Source organism: Mustelus asterias, chromosome 26 (genome assembly GCF_964213995.1).
Source record: "Mustelus asterias chromosome 26, sMusAst1.hap1.1, whole genome shotgun sequence".
NCBI classification, from domain to species: Eukaryota; Metazoa; Chordata; class Chondrichthyes; order Carcharhiniformes; family Triakidae; genus Mustelus; species Mustelus asterias.
In genome coordinates, this window is record NC_135826.1 from 45,727,183 (window position 1) to 45,753,369 (window position 26,187).

Sequence of the window (26,187 nt, forward strand, 5' to 3'; positions counted from 1 at the left end):
ATAACCTCTGCTGGTTTTAGCATTTCCTACCAAGTGAAAAGATTTCCAACAAACTCCCCAAATCACTGCTCTTGCCAAGAGATCAAATCTGAAAGACCAGGGATCAAACACAAACCTTTTCAGATGTCTTACTTTAAAAAACATTCATCTTACTGAAAGGAATATCTCTTATTTAGTGAAGAAAAGTGACTTATTGTATTTACAGGCAGAAGTACAGGTTTTTTTATTATCTGCTCACATACCTTAGCCAAATATTCTTTAACAAATGGGTGTCCTCGATGTCCATCCTTCAGCTGGGAGAGGTAGCGGTTACTAACCTGTTTATGAAAAGGAAATGAGTATTTTAAGTCTGACATGGCTTTGCCAGTGGTGTTTAGTGTCTGGAATCACTACAGTTCCTTTAATTGGTAACACTCAGCTGGTCACAAACTAATGTGCCACATTCAAGCATGGTCCTTTCAACTCTGTGGTAGCACCAACAAGGTTTCTTACTGTAAGGTGATGAAGTGTCCCCCCTCAAATACTGAATATCTTTCTGCTTATTGGTGCTGACTGCTGTGTGCCATTTTTCCCTCTTGGTTAAATCTTTGTAACTTGATTCGCTGATGTGGACTGGTTTTGGCATCCTACAATGTGAACATTATCCAGCTCAAACACAAGTTAGGATGAACGGTGGGGGTCACCATGAGAACAGGATGGTTAATGGGACTGATGCGTCCTCAAACCAAATTGCAGAACATGTAGGTTTACAGCACAATTTAACCTGTTGACACATTCATCACCAACGACACATACAACAGCAGGACAGCAAAGGTCATTGTGTAGTGTGCTGGATTTAGAACATTTTGTATTCATAGAAATCATAGAAACCCTACAGTGCAGAAGGAGGCCATTCGGCCCATCGAGTCTGCACCGACCACAATCCCACCCAGGCCCTACCCCCACATATTTACCCGCTAATCCCTCTAATCTACGCATCTCAGGATTCTAAGGGGCAATTTTTAACCTGGCCAATCAACCTAACCCGCACATCTTTGGACTGTGGGAGGAAACCGGAGCACCCGGAGGAAACCCACGCAGACACGAGGAGAATGTGCAAACTCCACACAGACAGTGACCCGAGCCGGGAATCGAACCCAGGACCCTGGAGCTGTGAAGCAGCAGTGCTAACCACTGTGCTACTGTGCCGCCCCGATACTACCGTATCTGCTTCCACTACCTCCCCAGGCAATGAAAATGGTTTAAAGGACAACGGGCGCAATAAGGCAAAGAAACAACAAAGTAAGGGGAGGAACAAGAGGTGATTCAATAAATAGTCCTGACAACATATAGCGGACGCATTGATGAATGCCTCTCTGGCTGGTGTAAGCAGACAGACAGCTGAAGTCTTGGAGGTGGCTCGTGACATGATTTGAAAATCCACACCAGCAGTTAAAAATTGCACATTAATTCCAAGGATGTAAATTCTATTAAATAGCAAAGCCTATGCTACCACTCGACACTTTTGCTACTGCAATCTGAGTCAGCTCTTTGCATATTTACTGAAGTTAATCTTGTCTCTGTATCCCCTCTATTAAGCGTGCCTAATCAGAGAAATACCAACTGTGACTTGTCATTGGCCCATCACAAGGACAAGGAGAGCTGTTTTCCTTGAGAGCAGTTCTGTGCTATTAAGGGAATTGCACACTGGAGCTTGGAAGGTTGGCACTGTCACAACAAGTGACCTTGTTCCGATATCTATTTGCGGGTTCTCATCAACTTGAACTGGGATTGTAAAGAAATCTTTATTCAACCTGATGCAAACAACCGGGCGCTTTTATAACTGAAACTTATGGTAAACTGATGTCTGACAAAGTAATGAGAACTAATTGAGGTATACAAGATAACAAGGGGGATTGACGGTGAGCGGCACGGTGACACAGTGGTTAGCACTGCTACTTCACAGCGCCAGGGACCTGGATTCAACTCCAGCCTTGGGTCACTGAATCTGCACGTTCTCCCCACGTCTGCGGTTTCCTCCGGGTGCTCCGGTTTTCTCCCACAGCCCAAAGATGTGCAGGTTAGGTGGATTGGCCATTCTGAATTGCCCCATAGTGTCCCAAGATGTATACTGTTAGGTGGATAGGCCATGCTAAATTGCTCCTTAGTGTCCAAAGGTGTGTAGGTTAGGTGGATTGACCGTGCTAAATTGCCCCTTGGTGTCGGGGGGGTTAGCAGGGTAAATATGTGGGGTTCTGAGGATAGGGCCTGGGTGGGATTGTTGTCAGTGGAAGCTTGATGGGCCGAATGGCCTCCTTCTGCACTGTAAGGATTCTATGACAAAGTAGACGTAGAGAGGAAGTTTCCTCTTGTAGGGAAATCTAGAACAAGGGGTCATGGTTTTAGGGTAAGGGGCAGCAGATTTAAAACAGAGATGATGAGGAATTACTTCTCTCTAAGGGTGGTGAGTCTGTGGAATTCACTCCCCCAGAGTGCGGTGGACGCCGGGACTTTGAGTAAATTTAAAAGCTAGAGAGATTTTTAATGAGAGGGGGTTTAAGGGCTCTGGTGAACAGGCGGGTAAGTAGAGTTGAGGCAGAGATGAGGTCAGCTATGACCGTATTAAATGGCGGAGCAGGCTCAAGGGGCTGAATTGCCTATTCCTGCTGGTTCTTATGCAAATGTTCAAACAGCTGAAGTGATCAAACTCTATGAGCTTGAAGAATGTGTGGCATAAACAGGTAATGCCAGGTGAAGACAATCTAGTCTACATGATGCACACACAAAAAAAATCACCCCTTTCTAACCAAAGGATGCAAATTCTAATTTAGCGCTCCAATTCTGCTGGCTGAGGTTAGCCAATTCAGCACAGACCAGTGATTCAATGAGGCACTGATCAGATTAGTTCAATTTAACACTGGATGATGCATTTATTCACTCAACCATGGGGGGAGCTCAAGCTCTTGTTCGCAAGCACCATATTGACCAAAGTCGGCATAAGTCTTACCTCAGGAGCCTTGCCCAGGTGCTGCGAAAGTACAATGAGATTAATGAGTGTTTCCGGATGACTGCTGTCCTGTGGGAATCAAGGGAGAACAGGAGAAGTAAGAATGGCTGACCATTCAACGTAGATTACAAAGACATGACTCAAAAGTTTGATTTCCAATGGGAGTGTCTAACCGAAATAATAAACAAAGTAATCAGAATAACAATTGCTCAAATAATTGGAGCATTTAAATTCCCACTGAAGAATGGAAAATGGGGACTGTAGAGCAACAGTGGCACCAGTACAAAACAGATCAGCTACACTTACCACCAGCTGTTAAGCTCAAACCTATTCCAAGATGGAAGCTTGAAGTTTCAGCTTACTCTACATCATTCGACACAGGAAGGGATCAAGCTACTTAAAGTAAATCTTCATATCTGTCTTAAAATATCAGTTTTTATTTTAAGCTTTAAGTTTGGTATTGAATGCCAACATGGCTCAGAGAGGTTATCCAGTTTGTGGCTGTACCAGAGAGTGGGAAAAGCTCACATATGATCCCTATTGTGGGATTGCTGCTCCAGATGCAAGTGTATATGTGGCACAGACACGATGGACTGAGATACCCTTGTGATGGAATGCAGCACAGTCGTTCACTGTTGAGTCTTATCTATCGAGGGGGGCACAAGTTCAAGGTAAAGGGGGAAAGGTTCTGTAGGAGATGTGCGGGGGAAGTTTTTTTTTTACACAGGTGGTGGTGGGGGCCTGGAATGTACTGGTTGAGGCAGATACGTTAGTGACATTTAAGACTTATCTGGATAAACACATGAACAGGCGGGGTATAGAGGGATACAGGCGGTTGGTCTAGGTGGGACAAAGTGGTGCAGGCTTGGAGAGCCGAAGGGCTGTTCCTGTGCTGTCCTGTTCTTTGTTATTTCAAAAAAAGTTGCGATTGGAGGAGCACCAGTGAGAACTGAACCTCGGCATGGAATTAGAGGCTTAAACCATCACAGAAAATCGTGTCACTAAACGACAAGTGGTGAACTTGAAAATGATTGATGGATTTTTGCAAGATCGATGGAAACACTGGTGGAACAGAACATAGAACATAGAACAGTACAGCACAGAACAGGCCCTTCGGCCCACGATGTTGTGCCGAGCTTTATCTGAAACCAAGATCAAGCTATCCCACTCCCTATCTCCTGGTGTGCTCCATGTGCCTATCCAATAACCGCTTAAATGTTTCTAAAGTGTCTGACTCCACTATCACTGCAGGCAGTCCATTCCACACCCTAACCACTCTCTGCGTAAAGAACCTACCTCTGATATCCGTCCTGTATCTCCCACCACGAACCCTATAGTTATGCCCCCTTGTAATAGCTCCATCCACCCGAGGAAATAGACTCAAATTTGGAAAATTTTCTGTGATCAAAGCACTCATTAAGTCCGTACAAGGGAGTTTTACTCCTTACCCTAATTTGCTGTATTTTTGTCTACCCACTACCATTGATCAAAAGGATAATCCTATGTCTCTGCCCTAGGTACAAAACCATGCTTCAGATGCAAACTTTGACTAAAAATGCTGCTGAACTTGTCACTGTGGATCTGGAACTAGATTGAGCCCAACTTGTGACAGCTTTTAGAACACAGGACTTGGGAGCAGGAGAAGGCCATTCAGCCCCTCGAGCCTGCTCCATTATTCAAAGCTCACTTAGCTCTGAACTCCTTTATGTAGCCTTGATTTGAGGGAATGAGTTGCTGACTGCAGATCAGGATGCAAACTCAACAGCCTCTATTAATACAAAACATTTTAACTGAAGACTAAATCTGTCATGAGGTATAATGCTGCAATATCACAATCTGCATAGGGAGCATGTCAGACAATCAGGGCCGCCTCTCATCCAAGCCCCTTGCAAGCCAGGGAATTGTGGAATTACATTTCAACAACCTACACTTTCCCCATTTTTCTTTGTTGGAACGTTTTTCAACCAGAAGGTGGCACCAAAAGTCTTTTCATACAGGATATATATATACCCTTTAACATTAACTTTGGTGTTCTACTCATATCACTCATCTAAAACCATCAGTCAAAATAGCTTGACTTTCAGGTTTACAAGATGATGAGTGACATGGACAGAGTGGATAGTCAGATGCTCTTTCCTAGAGTAGAAAAGTCAAGTATTAGGGGACATAGGTTTAAGGTGTGTGGGGAAAAGTTTAGAGGAGATGTGCGAGGCAAGTTTTGTTTTTACACAGAGGGTGGTGAGTGTCTGGAACTCGCTGCCCGGGGAGGGAGTGGGAGCAGGTAGGATAGCGGCATTTAAGGGGCAACTAGACAAATACATGAATAGGATGGGAATGGAAGGATACGGACTATATAAGTGCATACGGTTTTAGTTTAGGCAGGCATCATGATCGGCGGAGGCTTGGAGGGCCGAAGGGCCTGTTCCTGTGCTGTACTGTTCTTTGTTCACTTGTTGTAGCAGGTTGAAGACAAATGGCACATTGTAAATTCATGAAGAAGCTTTGGTGTTATCGTGCTGTATCTTTCCCCTGTCTCGCCATTCTCATTTACTTCTCTCCTCTACTTTCAAGGGATTAGTTGCTGCTGAGGTACTTTCCCACATTCTTCAGGTGATGACTCATCCTTAAATGTTAGCTTTGATGGTGGTGGACCTGGCCAGTTAACTAAACAGAACATCACAGCCAAACCAGAATCTAAACAGAGTCCAAAGATGTGCGGGTTAGGTTGATTGGCCAGGTTAAAAAATTGCCCCTTAGAGTCCTGGGATGTGTAGGTTAGAGGGATTAGCGGGTAAAATATGTGGGGATAGGGCCTGGGTGGGATTGTGGTCGGTGCAGACTCGATGGGCCGAATGGCCTCCTTCTGCACTGTAGGGTTTCTATGATTTCTATGATAAACTGACGCTCATGCGGACTTTCCTGCAGGGATTACCAAAAGAATGGCGTTTGCTACCAAATAAACCTGTTGGACTTTAACCTGGCGTTGTGAGACTTCTTACTGGGATTACCAAAATGCAGGGACCTTAAGTAAAGTTTATTTATTCGTCACAAGTAGGCTTACATTAACACTGCAATGAAGTTACTGTGAAAATTCCCCAGTCGCCACACTCTGGCGCTTGTTTGGGTACACTGAGGGAGAATTTAGCATGGCCAATGCACCTAACCAGTACGTCTTTCGGACTGTGGGAGGAAACTGGAGCCACCCGGAGGAAACCCACGCAGACACGGGGAGAACGTGCAAACTCCACACAGACAGCCACCCAAGCCGAGAATTGAACCCGGGTCCCTGGCACTGAGGCAGCAGTGCTAACCACTGTGCCAACGTGTCACCCCACGGATGATGTTCTGCTGCTTAGCTTAACTGGCCAAGGTTCAACATCCTTGCAGTTAACTCAGCACACGAAAGGAAGTTGAACCTTGGCTCTGCTGCCAAAAGGTTCAATGCAACAACTCTCAGCCTGCTGCAATGTGTAATCACACATTATGAAGGGCACTCTTCTTCCTCGAACATTGTTTAGGCCCCAGTTAGATCATCATGTACAGTTTGGAAAGGGGGAAAAAAATAAACTAAATCATGGTGGAGGGCAAATCAGGGTAGGGGGCAAATTATAAAGGACATTAAGGCTATAGAGTACATAGTGCTGATTCACCACTCCCCACGCCATGTGACCACTCTTTAATAGCCCTCCTTCACCAACCTTGTCTAGGGCCTCCTGTAGAACTCCTTCGGCATCATCCCACTTGCCCTGTGCCATTTGACAGGCAGCTTGTCCATTCAGGAGCAGCAAGGTCGCTGTGTACTTATCTGCCATTTCCTGGAAGATGTAATAGGCATCCTGCAGCTTGTCCCCACCCTGTGGAGAGCAAACAATAAAACAGGTTCACCAGAGGGTGAGCAATTGCACAGCACAGGATGAGCACAGAAAACATACACAGAAGCTCCAATACTTCTGAACAACTAGTTCCAATCTGCAATTGATTCAACCCATCAATTAGTGACAATGTTACATGATAACAGCTCGCATTTATATAGCGTCTCTAATGCAGAAAAAAAATCCTAAAGCACTGCAGAAACAATACAAAAATGGCAAACTAAAAGTGACATTAGGAGTGGTAACCAATCAAAAGCTATGGGTTTTAAGGACACATAAGGGAGGTAGAGAGATTTAGGGAATGAATACAGACTGGGTGCCCAAAATGACTGAAGACGTGGTAGCCAGTGATGAGGCACAGGAGAGGGTGGATAAGCAGCCATAGGCAGAGACAGTGTCTTCAATGCTGGAAGGAGTCATTGGGCTGAAGGAAGTTGGAGGCCATGAAAGGATTTAAACACAAAAAGGGAGTCTATATTGGAGAGACTGGCGGCCACTGTAGCCTGTAGATGTGAGGTAGGTGGCAGAAATTAAGACCATAAGGTGCCAGAGCAGAATTAGGCATTCGGCCCATTGAGTCTGCTCGGCCATCCAATCATGACTGATATGTTTCTCAACCCCATTCTCCCGCCTTTTTCCCGTAACCTTTGATCCCCTTACCAATCAAGAACCTATCTATCTCTATCTTAAATATACTCAATGACCTGGCCTCCACAGCCTTCTGTGGCAATGAATTCCATAGATTCTCCACCCTCTGGCTGAGGAAATTCCTCCTCATCTCGGTTTTAAAGGCTCGTCCCTTTACTCTGAGGCTGTGCCCTCGGATCCGAGTCTCTCTTACTAATGGAAACATCTTCCCCCACATCCTCTCTATCCAGGCCTTTCAGTATTCTGTAAGTTTCAATGAGATGCTCCCTCTTCCTTCTAAACTTCACTGAGTACAGACCCAGAGTCCTCAACTGTTCCTCGTACGTCCAATTATAACCAAGCATTGAGACTTTGGAAATGGCAAAGGATCATCACAATGTTCTAGTCAAAGCCAGGTGTCCATACAATTCCCCACAATAACACTGCAGATGGCAAGGTCCTTTTCTGTGAGTGAATAGATATTCTGGTGGGAGATGAAAAGGTAGGTGTACAATGATTGATTTTCTGGCAGATTCCAAATGGGTAGTGAAAAGGGACGGAGGTTGTTGAGAATCAACTCTAGTGGACAAGCTGGGCAGGAGGACGGTGAGGTGGTGGAGGATTGGGGTGTTGCTGCTTGTTTGGAGACGCAATCAGTTTCTCAATGGATAACTCAAGAAATGCCAAGTGAGGCACAAATGCCAACAGTGCATGTCTCAAACATGAAACGGCAACAGGAAAGTAGAAGATGGTGTACTGATGGGTTGGGATGGAAAATAGGATGGACAAAGTATCTAAGGAGAGAAGAAATAAAAAGTATTTTAACTGGGCATCTGAAGTAGAAGGTCAGAAAATCCTGATGGAACAAGGAGGAAATTAGAAATAATTGGGGTACAAAAGGATTGGAGAAGATTACAAGACATGTTTAGGCAATGGACCATCCCTTACTTCTGGTGCCATTAGGTTAGACAAATTTCCTACATAAAAATGTTCTGCTTCCTCAACACGTACCTCTGATAGTGTTCTAACTTTGTTCTCAATTCCAGTTTGGAGCCCACTCCTGTAAAGGCATCTTGTGACTTTGAGTCTTTGGAAAGGTGCTGCATGAAAATTTCATATTCCCTTCATTCTATCCCTTTTTAGACCGACAAGTTTACCTGGAGTCAACAGATTCAGTACATCTGAAAGACACTCACAATGGCCAAATTCACCCAGGCTGTCGATAGCTGTGTCAGAGTGGCATCCTCATCTTGCTCATGCATCTTCTTCAGCTCCTTTCTGAATTAAATGCAATAAGTCAACAATTACTCAACACTCCAACCAACAGTCTGAAAATGATATCATGTTTTACTTAATAATTTTATTCCCCACCCACTCCTGGCATTAACTCCCGACAATTGTTTTTGACAGTAGATATCCACCAATATTTTTCCAAAGAGCTCAGAGGTTTCAGCAGAGACTTGTGCAAGATATCAATAGGTTATTCAATTCAAGGAGTAGAGAGAATAATGGATAAAAAACCCACCATCACCCCATGTCGAGATGCACTTTCCAGGGTTGGGGAGAACAAATAAATAGTCATTAGGAGCAATCGGATGGTCAATTTTTCCCCTCTCTGACCCAACACCACTCAGCACTAGCACTATGTCTCTTCAGAGCAGCAAACAACACAGGCAACCATAGAATCTGGGACTTTCCTGACCTGCAACTAGCCTCTGGATAAGATAACTTTCCAATTAGGGGCAAGCAGTACCAGGTTGGTTCAGCCGATAACCCACTTCTATGATTCTCCTCACCGGGGTTTAAATTTGGAAAACAGTAACAGAATAATTGCCTGAAATGTTCCAACAGCGCAGAGCATACCATCATAATAAGAGGCTTCAAATACCTTCCTGATTATAACAAAAATTTACTATAATAATCAAGGCTTATTGTACAAAGTGCAGTGTCTGCACCGACTGGAACAATCATTTAATTTAATTTTTTGCTAATGAATGCAAAATTTGCTTCACTCCCTAATTATCACCCCTGGCTAAAATAGATGAAGTAAGAGTTTTAGATGAAGTAAGAGAATACAGAATACTGGTCCAATACAGTATTCTGCAACTTGAATTTGCGTCTCTGTGTGCCCTGTTTGAGAGCAGATTTCCACTCCATCTGACGAAGGAGCAGCGCTCCGAAAGCTAATTGCATTTGCTACCAAATAAACCTGTTGGACTTTAACCTAGTGTTGTTAAAACTCTTACTGTGTTTACCCCAGTCCAACGCCAGCATCTCCCACATCATAAAATAGATGAAGTCAGGATTCATAGTTATCAACTTGCGAGAAAGATTAGAGTAGCTTTAGCTTCAGAAAGAGGAAGTTGCCAGGACCACAATCCGACATCCAAAATATTACTTTAAAGCAGTGTTTTTCAAACTATTTTTACAGCGACCCACTTTTACCAAATGGCCATCCCTAGTGATCCCCACCACAAACATTTTCTACTTGTTTCTGGCCCTCTCTTTCTAGAATAGAATAGAATCCCTACAGTGCAGGAGGCCATTCGGTCCATCGGGTCTGCGCCGACTACAATCCCACCCAGGGCCTATCCCCATAACCCCATGTATTTACCCTAGCTAGTCCCCCTGACAATAAGGGGCAATTTATCATGGCCAATCAACCTAACCCACACATCTTTGGACTGTGGGAGGAAACCAGAGCACCCGGAGGAAACCCACGCAGACACGGGGAGAATGTCCAAACTCCACACAGTCACCCAAGCTGGGAATCAAACCCAGGTCCCTGGCGCTGTGAGGTAGCAGTGCTAATCACTGTGCCCCACTTTGTGCAACAAAACCATCTATGTCTACAGTCGACTGACCAGAAAGGGAAAGAAAATTGGTGCCAAGTCAATTTACCCAGGGAGAGAACAGAAACAAAAGGTCAGGCGATCTACGGGGATCATTTTTGGCGACCCATTTTCCAACATCCCGCGACCCATCACGGGTTGCAACCCCCACTTTGAAAAACACTGCTTTAAAGGATAATGGGTCAAGTCAAAAATATTAAATTAAAAACAGATTTGCAACATTACAAATGTTCTCTTCATGTGTTAAACAGGCAATTATAAACACCAGGAAAAGGCATTTTGATTCCTCAAGGCTTGAAGTTGGACTTGGGGTAAACTCCGACTTGCCTTTTCCAGTTCTCAACTGTTCACACATACCTGGTGACCAGATGCAGAAGGCAGTCTTCAAAACTAGCCAGGGGGGTAAAAACAGCCAAATATTGGGTTTGTTCAACGTCTAAACTGATTTGGAGCACTGGGCTCAATCAAATCATATGGATTCGGACAGTTTGGATTGAGTAACAACTGGGTTTAGTTTCAGCAATGATTATTCAGTGTAAAATGTGTAAATGGTTTCATCAGCCATTAAAATGATTTAAACCATCAAGTAAAATCATTAATCAAAGATACAAAGCACTACATTTATTTGTGGAGTCACTTGTTAATCCATGCATCTGCCGTGCATGTTTCCTGTTTGCACAGAACTATTGATTTTCTGGAGGTCAGCCAGGCCGAGTTACTGAAAGCAGCCATTGAATGAGCCAAGTTAATGTCCATACAATTGCTTCAATATTCCAGCATAATGACCATTTACAGAAGATAATTCAAGTTTCCTCAGCAACATCTCGTAGACAGTGCTTGAATGAGATTACCACCATTCACAGTTCAAACAGAATTTCATAGAAACACAAATAAAAAGGAAAAGGATTTGAAATTAATTGATTCCCAATCTGTGCTTTACACTGTCACTGTAGGTGACCTAAAGGACCCTTGGCAACCAGCAATTACCTCAGGCTCACACTTGAACGGCCATTTGGACCAGAGTGACGTTGGCAGCTCTAAGGCTTTGAGAGAGGAGAAAATGGCCATAAAAGACAAAAAAATCAAATCTTCTAAACTGATTTAAAAAGACACATTGCCGTAGAAGTTGCCTCTTTTAATGGGGCTCTTAAAGTGGGCAAGAAATTCACTTTGCACAAGAAAACTAGTTAACCGAACAGGTTTGGAACATGGGGAAATTAGTCAGATGCTAGCAAACAATCCTTTAAAATAAAACTTCATATTCACAGGTATATACCATTTTAGGGGTGGAGGTTAGTGAGAGGACTTGACGTTTTACTCTGCATCATTGCCCTCTCTAGTAAAAGTGTACACTGGTTTGATCTCAGGAATACAATGGTGCTGACAATAAAATACTCCTTACTGAGCTTCTAGTAATGCACTTACCGAGCCAGATCCAGCCGGTCAAGCTTCAGAAATATCTGTATCGACATGGCCATGCTTCAGGAGCATAAGAGACAAACAAATTAATCGACACTATAACTAAGACACTCAGGCCAAGGAACACTCAAGAGACTTCAAGATAAGGTAGGGAAGTTACCTTTCAGTCCACAATATTCCAAAGTCCATTCCAAAATACATGCTCACATCATTTTAATTTTCTATCCCCTTCCCTTTTCAGTATCCAGACTGGGGAAGGCTGCAACTGGGAAAGGCTGCAACAGTGAAGACTGTTTCTAATCCCTCTGCACTGCTATCTACCCCAAAGTTTAAATAAAGGTTTCAGAAAATCTTGCCTTTGCCACCTTCCTTACTTCTTTATTGTTCAATGTTTGGTGAGATTTTCTGCAGGAATAATAGGGCGGCACGGTAGCACAGTGGTTAGCACTGCTGCTTCACAGCTCCAGGGACCTGGGTTCGATTCCCGGCTTGGGTCACTGTCTGTGTGGAGTTTGCACATTCTCCTCGTGTCTGTGTGGGTTTCCTCCGGGTGCTCCGGTTTCCTCCCACAGTCCAAAGATGTGCGGGTTAGGTTGATTGGCTGTGCTAAAATTGCCCCTTAGTGTCTTGAGATGCGTAGGTTAGAGGGATTAGCGGGTAAATATGTAGGGATATGGGGGAGGGCCTGGGTGGGATTGTGGTCGGTGTAGACTCGATGGGCCGAATGGCCTCTTTCTACACTGTAGGGTTTCTATGATTTCTATTGTAGATGCATACTATTGTTCATGTGGTTGGCAAGGTAGCACTGTGGTTAGCATTGCTGCCTCACAGCGCCAGAATCCCCGTTCAATTCCCGGCTAGAGTCAGTGTCTGCGTAGAGTCTGCACATTCTCCCCGTGTCTGCGTGGATTTCTCCCGGGTGCTCCAATTTCCTCCCACAGTCGGAGAGACGTGCTGGTTAGGTGCATTGACCCGAACAGGTGCCAGAATGTGGCGACTAGGGGAATTTCACAATAATTTCATTAGTGTTAATGTAAGCCTACTTGTGACTAATAAATAAACTTTAACTTTATGTGCATACTCATTGCAATATATCCATAATTAATGATCGCCATCTGAAGGAAAGGTCCAGGTAACAAAGAAACACTGGGCCCAGTGATTGACTATACAGTTAGACATCAAGATGAGAAATTAAAAGTAGGATTGCTTATGCTTTGAAATCTCTGCCCAAAAAGAGTTAGTAACTGTGACCTTCCCAGTTAGAAACTAAAAGCTTCTTCACAGAAAGGATGAAAGGCAGTGTGAATAAGGCTGTGAGAATGTTTGCACCTGAGCTCCTAATTGTCACTCCACACAATGCTAAAGCGAATAGAAATTACACATGCACCCACATGAGTCATAGGCCAACACAACTGTTCCCTGTGATTGCATCAGACTTTTTAATGTCACATTGGGACTGCTATCTACTGAGGCAATGTCTGGAAAAGATGATTTTGGGTGCTTTGGGGATAGGGGAGAACTGAGGGAGTGTGAGTGTGGTGGACTCGGGGAGTACAAGTAAATGATCTAGGAAGACATTGAGTACTCTTCTGTCGAAGGAATGCCCTTTGGATGAAATGTCAAACTCTGAAGTTATCCACACTTTATAAGGCTCAGGTAGATCTTGAGAATTAAAAGAGCAAAGTTGCATCCTAGTCAACATTCTCCCCAACACATCAACTAGTCAGTCAACTCACTGCTTTTTGCGAGATCCTAATGTCCATTAAACACTTGTTAATGTAATTAGAACTTAACCTCTAGATAATTCACTATATCTGAAGCCCAGATATTTAGCAGACAGGGATGGCACAGTGGCACAATGGTTACACTGCTGCCTCACAGCACCAGAGACCCAGATTCGATTCCAGCCTTGGGTGACTGCGTGGAGTTTGTACATTCTCCCCGTGTCTGCGTGGGTTTCCTCCGGGTGCTCCGGCTTCCTCCCACAGTCCAAAGATGTGCAGGTTAGGTGGATTGGGCATGCTAAGTTGCCCCTTAGTGTCTAAAGATGTGTAAGCCAGGGGGATTAGTGGGGTAAATGCGTGGGCTTATGGGGATGGGGTGGGGCGAGGGCCAGAGTAAGATGCTTTGTCGGACAGTTGGTGCAGACTCGATGGGCCGAATGGCTTCCTTCTGCACTGTAGGGATTCTATGATTGTAGGTGACAAGTGGTGTCCATACATTCCTACTCACCATTCCAGACTCTCTCCCTGGTGCAGTGTGCGTAGTGCTGAATCGGTGTTTTGTTCGTGTAAATACATCGAGGCTGCCATCAGCAAGAAAGTTCTGTTGTTAATATCAACACTCTTTGCCATCTTCTTCTCCATTTCTGCTACGGTGGCATCTCTGCACAAGATGTGATATCATGAATCCTCCTTTTCTACACGTTTATAAATTACTTTGAAATCTCGTTATATTTACAAATCACGGTTACATTTCTTATGAGACCTATGTATTAATCACTGCTTTGAGCCAGATTAGTTCATGTTAACTAAAGCATTTCTATTGGCCTTACCAATGCTATCTAGAGGATAGCAAACAGTACTTGTGATTGCTGTTGACTGATGTATTATAAAGTACATGGACATCAGCTAATGAAGGGATTGGGATGAGCTATGATATCCATATGGATTAGCCTGCCAATTTGCACCAACACACCACATTAGAAATAATGGCCGCAGGGTCAAGTTACCAGAAGGCAACAAGGAATTGTAACCCTAGCAAGGGAGACTTGGATGTCGCTAGCATCAAAACCAGACACAATCCCACACAGAGAATATCCAAACATCGTACTTTCCAGCAAATGTGGGAAGCCTGTATGACTATTACTAATGACGTGGAGATTCCGGCGATGGACTGGGGTAAGCACAGTAAGAAGTGTCACAACACCAGGTTAAAGTCCAACAGGTTTATTTGGAATACAAGCTTTCGGAGCGCCGCCCCTTCATCAAGCGAGTGGATTACATTCCAAAGTTGAGATCAGTTAACTCAACACAGGCCAGGAATAGAAGCCATGATCAAGGTCCCGTCAATAGTGTCTTAGATTAAATGTAAAATATACTGGCGTTCCTTACCTTTGATCCTCACTGGATAAATATTTAGCAAGCATTCTTACAGCCTGTAATTCAGGAGCAGCTCCAGGATTGATATCATCCAATACCACACCGTATTTTCTCTAAGCAGAAAGATAAAATTCATTTTTTAAAAAAACTTTGTTTCTGATCAGTTAGAGCTTTCATTAAAATTTCACTGATTTTGGTTAAATTAAAAATGGTGAAAATTAACTGGAAATCTACAGTGTATTTACATGAGCTGAAATTGCCAACCCAATACATTGTGAGATGTTGTGCATCATTTTGCAAAAAAACTTTAAGGTTAAGTTGAACACACAGTGAGCAAATTATTATACACATTTATCTGGGGTAAAGTCGAAAGAACAGTCTCAGTCACCAGCGTTATTTAGATTCAATCGCAAGCCTCTGTTGAGTTGAGTATGTGTGAGGTGTCATCTATACTGGACTAAACATCGATCAGAGCATTTTCTAAATGGTGTGAACATACAAACTGTGGACGAGGAGAGAAATTTTACAAGAACAAGTACAGAAAATATTAGCACTTAGTGAACAGCTTATAAAAAAGTTAAAAAGGCAAATGGAATCTCGGTCTTCATCTATGGAATGAAACCGGACAAGCCACCTGGCATCGGCTTAGGTACCGGAAACAAGAATGGCAAACTCAGCCCTGTCAACCCTGCAAAGTCCTCCTTACTAACATCTGTGCCAAAATTGGGAGAGTTGTTGTACGTACTAGTCAAGCAACAGCCTAGTATAGTCATACTCACAGAATCAAACATTACAATGTTCCCGGCAGCACCATCTCCACTCCTAGGTAACATTGTTCCACCGAAGGGTTCAACCTATCGGAAGTGGCAGCGCACTCGGGAGATATTCCCCTGGACAACCTCAACAACGGCTCCAGAACCCATGAAGTTTCATGGCATCAGGTCAAACATGGGCAAGGAAACCTCTAGTTGACTACTACCTGCCGCATGCCCTAACCCTCTCTCAACTGAGGAATCAGCACTCCTCCACACTGAACACAAATTGGAAGAGGCACTGAGGGTAGCAAGAGCACTATAATGTCACTCCTTCACTAGTGTTACATCAAAATCCCAGAATCTCCTCCCCAGTAGCACTGTAGCTGTACCTACACCACATGGTGCATCTTTTACAGATGCACCATAGAAAGCATTCTTTCTGGTTGTATCACAGCTTGGTATGGCTCCGGCTCTGACCAAGACCGCAAGAAACTACAAAAAGGTCATGAACGTAGCCCAATCCATCACGCAAACCAGCCTCCCATCCTTTGACTCGGTCTACACTTCCCACCGCCTCGGAAAAACAGCCAGCATAATTTAGGACCCCACGCATCCCGGACATTCTCTCTTCCACCTTCTTCTGTCAGGAAAAAGATACAAAAGTCTGAGGTCATGTACCAACCGATTCAAGAACAGCTTCTTCCCTGCTGCCATCAGACTTTTGAATGGACCTACCTTGCATTAAGTTGATCTTTCTCTACACCCTAGCTATGACTGTAACACTACATTCTGCACTCTCTCCTTTCCTTCTCTATGAATGGTATGCTTTGTCTGCATAGTGCGCAAGAAACAGTACTTTTCACTGTATGCCAATACATGTGACAATAATAAATCAAATCAAATGGACTGGAGTGGTTCAAGAATGCAGCTCACCACCACTGTCTTAAGGACAGGTAGGGATGGGCAATAAATGCTGCCCCAGCTAGCAATTCCCACACCCCCATGAATAAATTAATAAAAAAGGTAATGCAGCACTGATTCACTAGAGTTACATCAGAGGTGAAAGGGTTAAACTATGAAGAAAGGGTGAACAGACTAGACTTATATTCTGTGGCGGAATACCCTAATTGAGATGTTTAAGAGGTTTTAAAGATTTATGTTCCTATTTTAATGGGACAGATAGAAACTATTTCCTCTCGTGGGAGAGTCTACATTAAGGAGCACAATCTGAATATTGGTGTTGGGTCATTCAGGGTAATGACAGGAATCACTTCTTCAGATGAAAGATAGTGGGAACAGGAAAGCTTCTCCCCAAACAAAAAATGTTGGGGTTCGAGAGATTGATGGGTCATGGCACAAAGTTGAGAAAATGGAGTCAAGTGCAGATCAGCTGTAAGCTTTCTGAACGGGGGAGCAGGCTTGAAGGGCTGAATGGCCTCTTTCTGCTCCTGGCTTGTTACTGGCAACTCAGAAGAGCCACGCATACACCAAGAAGTAGCGTCAACTCTGATCTATTTGTGTGCTTCACACTTCTTTTTTTGGTGTGTTCAGTAATTACTAAACCATAGGCAGTAGCTTTTGCTGCGGCTAAATGGAGTTCTCTGAGCCTTTTGCTGAATTTTGTCAGGAGGCAGTCTTCAATGATATGAGTCATTGATTGGGGTGCACCACAGCTGCCGTTGGGTTCTCTGCAAGACCCCACTTGTGCCAATTTGCTGCACAAAAGCCTTGGCCAGTTCGGAAAAGATTGAAGAATACCCAATGTTGTCGTGGCAAGTTGAAGCTAGGTGGATGGGCTGTGGGGTCTGTGATGAAGAAGCGGTTTTTAATGGTGGCGCACTGGTTCCATTCCTGCCACAAAGCCTCTGCTGTTATTCCTTGGCACAGTGATCTTCGCCAAAAAAGCTGACATGGCGCTTCACACTTTTGCCTAATGAGTCACAGTGAAGAACTGGCCTTTGGTCTATGGCACATGAAGAAAGAAGTTAGCTGGTTCGGGAAAGGTTGAAAGTTAACACACTAAAGCCAAAAGTTTACCCAGAATAACCAGAGAAAATATTGCTTCCATAAAGAACTTGTTGTCTATACCTGTGCAATGTAAGCTCTGTAGAGGAAAACATCACGTTCAATTTCTTTCTCTGGACTGGACAGCTGAAAGACAAAACAGTAATAGTAACCACAAAAATAAACTACAACAAGAGATACTTTTAAAAAATTCACTAAATTCTCCAGTAATGTCTGCTGGCAAACTTTTATAAGGGTTGAAAGCCCTCCGGTACCTCACCGAAACAACTATGTTCATCAATGATCCAAGATAAGGAGCATCTTATGAACATACAAATTAGGGGCAGGAGTCGGCCACTTGGCTCCCTCAAGCCCAGTCCACCAATGAATAAGATAATGGCTGGTCTGATTGCAATCTCAACTCCACATTCCCGCCTCTCCCTTGCACCCCCTTGCTGATCAAGAATCTATCCACCACTGCCTTAAAAATATTCAAAGACTCTGTTTCCACCGCCTTTTAAGGAAGAGTTCTAATAACGCACAACCCGCATGGAAAGAATTTCTCCTCATTTGAATCTTAACTGAGCAATGTTCTGGGGACCCGGGTTCAAATCCTGCCAAGGCAGATGGTGGAATTTGAATTCAATAAAAAAGTCTGGAATTAAGAATCTACCGATGACCATGAAACCATTGTCGATTGTCGGAAAAACCCATCTGGTTCACTAATGTCCTTTAGGGAAGGAAATCTGTCATCCTTACCTGGCCTGGCTGACAATGCATCTCCAGAGCCACAGCAAAGCTGTTAGCTCTTAACTGCCCTCAGGCAGCCAAGGATGGGCAATAAATGCTGGCCAGCCAGTGACACCCATGTCCCACAAATGAATTTTTAAAAATCCCTTATTTTTCAACAGCGACCTTTGTTCTAGATTCTTTCCACTTCCACCCTATCAAGTCCCATCAGGTTCTTATATGTTTCAATCAAGTTGCCTCTTATTTTTCTAAACTCCAGCAGATACCAGCCTAGCCTGTCCAACCTTTCCTCGTAAGATAATCTGCCCATTCCAGTTGTCACTAGGCAGCCTTCTCTTAAAAGGCTTCTGACACATTTGTATCCTTCTTTAAATAAGACTATCAACTGTACACAGGACTCCAGATGTGGTCTCAACAATGCCCTGAATAATTGAAACATAAACTCCCTACTTTTGTACTCAACTCTCCTTGCAATAAACAATAACATTCTATTAGCTTTCTTAACTACTTGCTGTCTCTGCATAATAACCTTTCACAATTCATGCACTAGGATACCCAGATCCCTCTGCATCTTGGCACGGTGTGGCACAGTGGCAGTGGTTAGCACTGCTGCATCACAACGTCTCAAGATGTGTTGGTTAGGAAGATTAGTAGGGTAAATATTTAGGGTTACGGGGATAGGGTCTGGGTAAAATGCTATTTCGAAGAGTCGATTCAAATGCAATGATGGCTTCCTTCTGTACTGTAGGGATTCTATGAATTGCAGTGTATCATTAGTTCTAATTGGTTAATACAGCAGGGACCAGGGTTTGAATTAGAGTTCTTATGGTCTGTCTGAATTCAGAACTGTCAAAATCATTTAAATGCATTTCCATGTTTTATGGAGATGAAATGAAGGTTTTTGATACGATAAATGGTGGAAAAACTATTGCTTCATAGTTTGGTTGAGTCGGTATTTAAGCGGGTTGGATGCAAGATAAAGAAAAAGAATGGTAACAGACAGGAGAATAGAATTTTATATGTTGATGACAAGCGAGCAAAGCTGCTTCCTTATTACCATCACTGTCCTCCCTGAGAGAGTGGAAGCTCAGCAGTGCTTATGTTGATGATGCGTGAATGATGAAAGTAGGTAGGGAATTTCAGAAAAACTACATCAATTCAAGTTGGAATTGATTCGACCTAGAGAGAAACTTGGGAGATGATACCGTTTCCAAGTCCTTGGAGATAGAGGGTAGAAGGTTGGGAATTACTGCAGAAGTCTGATGTGCAGTTTATACAGCAGCCATGGTGCCTCACTGGTGGAGAAAGTGGACGCAGAGTCCTACCGAGTGCAGTGAAAAACAAGCTGGTTGCCTTCTCAGGATTGTCAAGTTTTCTGAGTATTGTTGCTCATCCAATTGAGCTCTCAGTATTTGATCACACACCCAACCTGATCCTTTCATACAGTAGAGAAGTTTAGACGAGTCAGGGAGTGAACCACTCATTGGAGGGTATCCATCCACTACCCTGCTCTTCGTCATGTTGACAAGATTGGTGTAGTTAAAGCTCTGGTGATCAAGGAGCTGCTGCTGATGGAGAATTAGACCGGTAATATTGAAAATAAGAAATGATTGGAGATGGTCACTATTTCACAAATCTAAGTAGATAACCTCCACTGGCTCTCCTTTGTCCAACTTGCTTGTTTACCATCTCAAAGAATTCAAACTAATTTGTCAGGCACGGCCTCCCCTTGACGAAACCATGCTGACTTCGCCCTATTTTACCATGCTGTTCCAAGTATTCCGAAATCTCATCCTTAATAATACTTTAAAATCTTACCAACCACTGAGGTCAGGCAAACCAGCTCGTAATTTCCTGTCTTTTGCCTCCCTCCCTTCTTAAACAGGGGTGTTAGAACAAAGAAAATTACAGCACAGGAACAGGCCCTTCAGCCCTCCAAGCCTGCACCGACCATGCTGCCCGACTGAACTAAAACCCCCTACCCTTCCGGGACCATATCCCTCTATTCCCATCCTATTCATGTATTTGTCAAGACGCCCCTTAAAAGTCACTACCATATCCACTTCCACTACCTCCCCCGGCAACGAGTTCCAGGCACCCACTACTCTAAAAAAAAATGAGTAAAAAATCTGCCTCGTACATCTCCTTTAAACCTTGCCCCTCGCATCTTAAACCTGTGCCCCCTAGTAATTGACTCTTCCACCCTGGGAAAAAGCTTCTGACTATCCACTCGGTCCATGCCTCTCATAATCTTGTAGACTTCTATCAGGTCGCCCCTCAACCTCCGTCGTTCCAGTGAGAACAAACCAAGTTTCTCTAACCTCTCTTCATAGCTAATGCCCTCCATACCTGGCCATATCCTGGTAAATCTTTTCTGTACCCTCTCCAAAGCCTCTATATCCTTACATTAGAGATTTTCCAGTCCTCTTGGATCCTCCCTGACTCCAGTGATTCATAAAATCCCTAGTGCAGGAGGAGGCCATTCGGTCCATCAAGTCTGCACCAACTCTGCGACAGAGCATCCCACCCAGATCCTATCACTGTAAACCCATACATTTTCCCCTCTAACCCCCTAATCTATACATCTTGGATTAGCCATGCTAAGTGGCAACCTAGCATGGCTAATCCACCTAACTGCACATTTTTGGACTGTGGGAGGAAACTGGAGCACTCAGAGGAAACCCACACAGTCACCTGAGGCGGGATTGAACCCAGGTCCCAGGCATTACGATTCCTGAAATGTCACCACAATCACTTCAATGATCTCCTTCAGAACTCTGGGGTACAGTCCATCAGGTCCAGCTGATTTATCCACCCTCTGACAGTGCAGCGCTCCGCCGGTACCGACCTCCCGGCGCTCCGTCGGTACCGACCCTCCCTCGGCACTGACTCTCCCTCGGCACTGACTCTCCGACGCTCCCTCAGCACTGACCCTCCGACAGTGCGGCGCTCCCTCAGCACTGACCCTCTGACAGTGCGGCGCTCCCTCAGCACTGACCCTCTGACAGTGCGGCGCTCCCTCAGTACTGACCCTCCGACAGTGCGGCGCTCCCTCAACACTGACCCTCTGACAGTGCGGCACTCCCTCAGTACTGACCCTCCGACAGTGCGGCACTTTCTCAGCACTGACCCTGTGACAGTGCGGCGCTCCCTCAGCACTGACCCTGTGACAGTGCGGCGCTCCCTCAGTACTGACCCTCTGACAGTGCGGCACTCCCTCAGCACTGACCCTCTGACAGTGCGGCACTCCCTCAGCACTGACCCTCTGACAGTGCGGCACTCCCTCAGCACTGACCCTCTGACAGTGCGGCACTCCCTCAGCACTGACCCTCTGACAGTGCGGCACTCCCTCAGCACTGACCCTCTGACAGTGCGGCACTCCCTCAGCACTGACCCTCTGACAGTGCGGCACTCCCTCAGCACTGACCCTCTGACAGTGCGGCACTCCCTCAGCACTGACCCTCTGACAGTGCGGCACTCCCTCAGTACTGACCCTTTGACAGTGCGGCGCTCCCTCAACACTGACCCTCTGACAGTGCGGCACTCCCTCAGTACTGACCCTCTGACAGTGCGGCACTCCCTCAGTACTGACCCTCTGACAGTGCCACACTCCCTCAGTACTGACCCTCTGACAATGCGACACTCCCTCAGTACTGACCCTTTGACGGTGCGGCACTCCCTCAGTACTGACCCTTTGACAGTGCGGCACTCCCTCATTACTGACCCTCTGACAGTGCGGCACTCCCTCATTACTGACTCTCTGACAGTGCGGCACTCCCTCATTACTGACCCTCTGACAGTGCAGCACTCCCTCAGTACTGACCCTTTGACAGTGCGGCACTCCCTCATTACTGACTCTGACAGTGCGGCACTCCCTCATTACTGACCCTCTGACAGTGCAGCACTCCCTCAGTACTGACCCTCTGACAGTGCGGCACTCCCTCAGTACTGACCCTCTGACAGTGCGGCACTCCCTCATTACTGACACTCTGACAGTGTGGCACTCCCTCAGCACTGACCCTCTGACAGTGCGGCACTCCCTCATTACTGACACTCTGACAGTGTGGCACTCCCTCAGTACTGACCCTCTGACAGTGCGGCACTCCCTCATTACTGACATTCTGACAGTGCGGCACTCCCTCAGTACTGACCCTCTGACAGTGCAGCATTCCCTCAGTACTGACCCTCTGACAGTGCGGCACTCCCTCAGCACTGACCCTCTGACAGTGCGGCACTCCCTCAGTACTGACCCTCTGACAGTGCGGCACCCCCTCAGTACTGACCCTCTGACAGTGCGGCACTCCCTCAGTACTGACCCTCTGACAGTGCGGCACCCCCTCAGTACTGACCCTCTGACAGTGCGGCACTCCCTCAGTACTGACCCTCTGACAGTGCGGCACTCCCTCAGTACTGACCCTCTGACAGTGAGGCACTCCCTCAGCACTGACCCTCTGACAGTGCGGCACCCCCTCAGTACTGACCCTCTGACAGTGCGGCACTCCCTCAGTACTGACCCTCTGACAGTGCGGCACCCCCTCAGTACTGACCCTCTGACAGTGCGGCACTCCCTCAGTACTGACCCTCTGACAGTGCGGCACTCCCTCAGTACTGACCCTCTGACAGTGAGGCACTCCCTCAGCACTGACCCTCTGACAGTGCGGCACTCCCTCAGCACTGACCCTCTGACAGTGCGGCACTCCCTCAGTACTGACCCTCTGACAGTGCGGCACTCCCTCAGTACTGACCCTCTGACAGTGAGGCACTCCCTCAGCACTGACCCTCTGACAGTGCGGCACTCCCTCAGCACTGACCCTCTGACAGTGCGGCACTCCCTCAGCACTGACCCTCTGACAGTGCGGCACTCCCTCAGCACTGACCCTCTGACAGTGCGGCACTCCCTCAGTACTGACCCTCTGACAGTGCGGCACTCCCTCAGCACTGACCCTCTGACAGTGCAGCACTCCCTCAGTACTGCACTCCCTCAGTACTGACCCTCTGACAGTGCAGCACTCCCTCAGTACTGACCCTCTGACAGTGCGGTACTCCCTCAGTACTGACCCTCTGACAGTGCGGCACTCCCTCAGTACTGACCCTCTGACAGTGCGGCACTCCCTCAGCACTGACCCTCTGACAGTGCAGCACTCCCTCAGTACTGCACTCCCTCAGTACTGACCCTCTGACAGTGCAGCACTCCCTCAGTACTGACCCTCTGACAGTGCGGCACTCCCTCAGTACTGACCCTCTGACAGTGAGGCACTCCCTCAGCACTGACCCTCTGACAGTGCGGTACTCCCTCAGCACTGACCCTCTGACAGTGCGGCACTCCCTCAGCACTGACCCTCTGACAGTGCGGCACTCCCTCAGTACTGACCCTCTGACAGTGCGGCACTCCCTCAGTACTGACCCTCTGACAGTGCGGCACTCCCTCAGTACCGCACGGGGCCTGTCTGCCCCCAGGGCCGCCCCGATGGGGGAGGGATTTGAAATGAACAGGCGGCCTCACCTTGACCTTCTGCGCTTCGTTGATGCACTGCTGGTAGCTGCCGATGTAGTAACTGTTCCGGACATCGAACAGCTGCTCGGCCTCCCCCTGCTGCATGGCCGCCATCTTACCCCGCACAGCGCAGGCGCAGCACACGTGGCGCCGGAAGTCCCGGAGCACGAGCCCGGCCGCCTCGCCGCGCATGCGTGAATCAGCAGCCCCAGCTCTGCAGCTGGAAATCCCTCAGTGTGGGTTCAATAATTCATTCAAAATAAAATATTGCAATTCCCATCGAGTTCTTTTAGATGCATTTTAGACAGGCTATTAAAACAATATTATATCGAGTATAAACATGTAGAATATTAAATTTATTATGCAATTCCATGTGTTTTGAAAAATGCAGTTGATATGAAATGAACTATATCGAATATAGAACATGGAATATTGAATATGAACATAAAATATTAAATTTATTATGCAATTCCAGGTTTTTTAAAATGCAGTTTATTTAAATAGTAAATTATATAGAATACAAAATAAAGGATATTTTATCGAGTATAAACATAGAACATCAGATTTATTATACAATTCCATGTTTTGAAAAATGCAGTTTAAAATATTAAATTATATCGAATACAATATATAGAATATTATATCAAGTATAAATATAAAATTTTAAATTTATAATGCAATTTCAGGCTTTTTAAATGCAGTTTATTTAAATAATAAATTATATAGAATATTATATCAAGTATTAACATAAAATAGTAAATTTATAATGCAATTTCATGTATTTTCAAAAATGCAATTTATATAAAATAATAATGAATATAAAATATAGAATATTAACATAATGCAATTTTCTTTTTAAACACAGTTTATATCGTCTATTTAAACAATAGAACATACACACAAAATATGGAATATTAAAATCATTCAATCTCATCTAAGTTTTAAAAAAATGCATTTTATATAAATAGATTTTATATTTTGATAGTCTATAAAGTAATTTCACGTTTTTAAAAATAAATTTTATACAGCTAATTAGGACAATGGATTATATACATGTAAAATATAGAATATTAAAACATTAGTGCGATTTCACATTTTTTAAGTGCACTTTAATGGGCTGATAAATTATATAGAATATTAAAGCGATGTAATTTCATGTTTTCAAATGTATATACAGTCTGAAATAGAATACAATAATATAGAATGCTTCATTGCGGTGTTAATCTAAGCCTTACTTGTGACTAATAAATAAACTTTATTAAAATGATCATGCATTTCTTGTCACATTTTACTTTACTTCGCTTTATATAAACTTTTAAGATTATAATAACCCTCATTCATGCCTTTGTTATCTTTAGACTTGATTATTCCAACACACTCTGGGTTGGTTTTCCACATCCAACCCTCTATTAAGTTGATGTTGTTGAAAACCTGTGTCTTGCAACAAGTTACATTCCCCGGTTACTCCCCCCCCCCCCCCCCCCCCTGTGTTGAGCGACATACGTTGGCTCTTGGTCAAGCAATGTCTTGATTTTAAATTTTCACCCTTGTTTTGAAATTCTTTCTTCCCACATTTCTGCAATCATTTCCAGTCCTTCAATAGTCTGAGATGTCTGCCCTCCTCGAATACTGGCTCCCTGAGCATCCCTAGTTTTAATTGCTACAGATTTAAGTCCAACAGGTTTATTTGGTAGCACAAGCTTTTGGAGCATTGCTCCTTCTTCAGGTGAGTGGGAGTTGGGTTCACAAACAGGGCATACATAGACACAAACTCAATTACAAGATAATGGTTGGAATCCGAGTCTTTACAGATAATCAAGTCTTAAAGGTACAGACAATGCGAATGGAGAGAAGGTTAAGCACAGGTTGAAGACGTGTGAATTATCTCAAGCCAGGACAGTTAGTGAGATTTTGCAAGCCCAGGCAAGTCGTGGGGGTTACAGATAGTGTGACATGAACCCAAGATTCCGGTTGAGGCCTCATGTGTGCGGAACTTGGCTATCAGTTTCTGCTCAGCGACTCTGCGTTGTCATGTGTCATGAAGGCCGCCTTGGAGAACACTTACCCGAAGGTCAGAGGCTGAATGCCCTTGACTGCTGATGTGTTCCCCGACAGGAAGAGAACACTCCTGCCTGGTGATTGTCGAGCAGTGTCCATTCATCCGTTGTCGTAGCGTCTGCATAGTCTCGCCAATGTACCAATGTACCAACGTTGTGTGGTAATATAATCAGGGCCCAGTTTTAAGGCTGATTAAATTGGATATCCTAAATTAAAGAATTGGGCAGATTGAAATCAAACACAGTCAAACCTCCGGTAGGCCAGACTTG

General features: G+C 44.9%; 1 protein-coding gene across 1 annotated transcript in view; it reads right to left on the bottom strand.

Annotated features, from left to right (window-relative positions):
- Nucleotides 1-24,042, bottom strand: part of cope (COPI coat complex subunit epsilon) — a 28,144-nt gene extending 4,102 nt beyond the window's left edge. The window contains exons 1-9 of the mRNA XM_078198664.1: nucleotides 23,870-24,042; nucleotides 17,701-17,763; nucleotides 14,870-14,970; nucleotides 13,989-14,141; nucleotides 11,763-11,816; nucleotides 8,682-8,763; nucleotides 6,685-6,840; nucleotides 2,987-3,055; nucleotides 243-317 (exon numbers count right to left, since the gene is read on the bottom strand). Of these exons, the coding sequence (XP_078054790.1) occupies nucleotides 243-317; nucleotides 2,987-3,055; nucleotides 6,685-6,840; nucleotides 8,682-8,763; nucleotides 11,763-11,816; nucleotides 13,989-14,141; nucleotides 14,870-14,970; nucleotides 17,701-17,763; nucleotides 23,870-23,974 (858 nt within the window). The 5' untranslated portion in view covers nucleotides 23,975-24,042. The remainder of the gene's footprint in view (nucleotides 1-242; nucleotides 318-2,986; nucleotides 3,056-6,684; nucleotides 6,841-8,681; nucleotides 8,764-11,762; nucleotides 11,817-13,988; nucleotides 14,142-14,869; nucleotides 14,971-17,700; nucleotides 17,764-23,869) is intronic.
- Nucleotides 24,043-26,187: the final 2,145 nt, after the last annotated feature.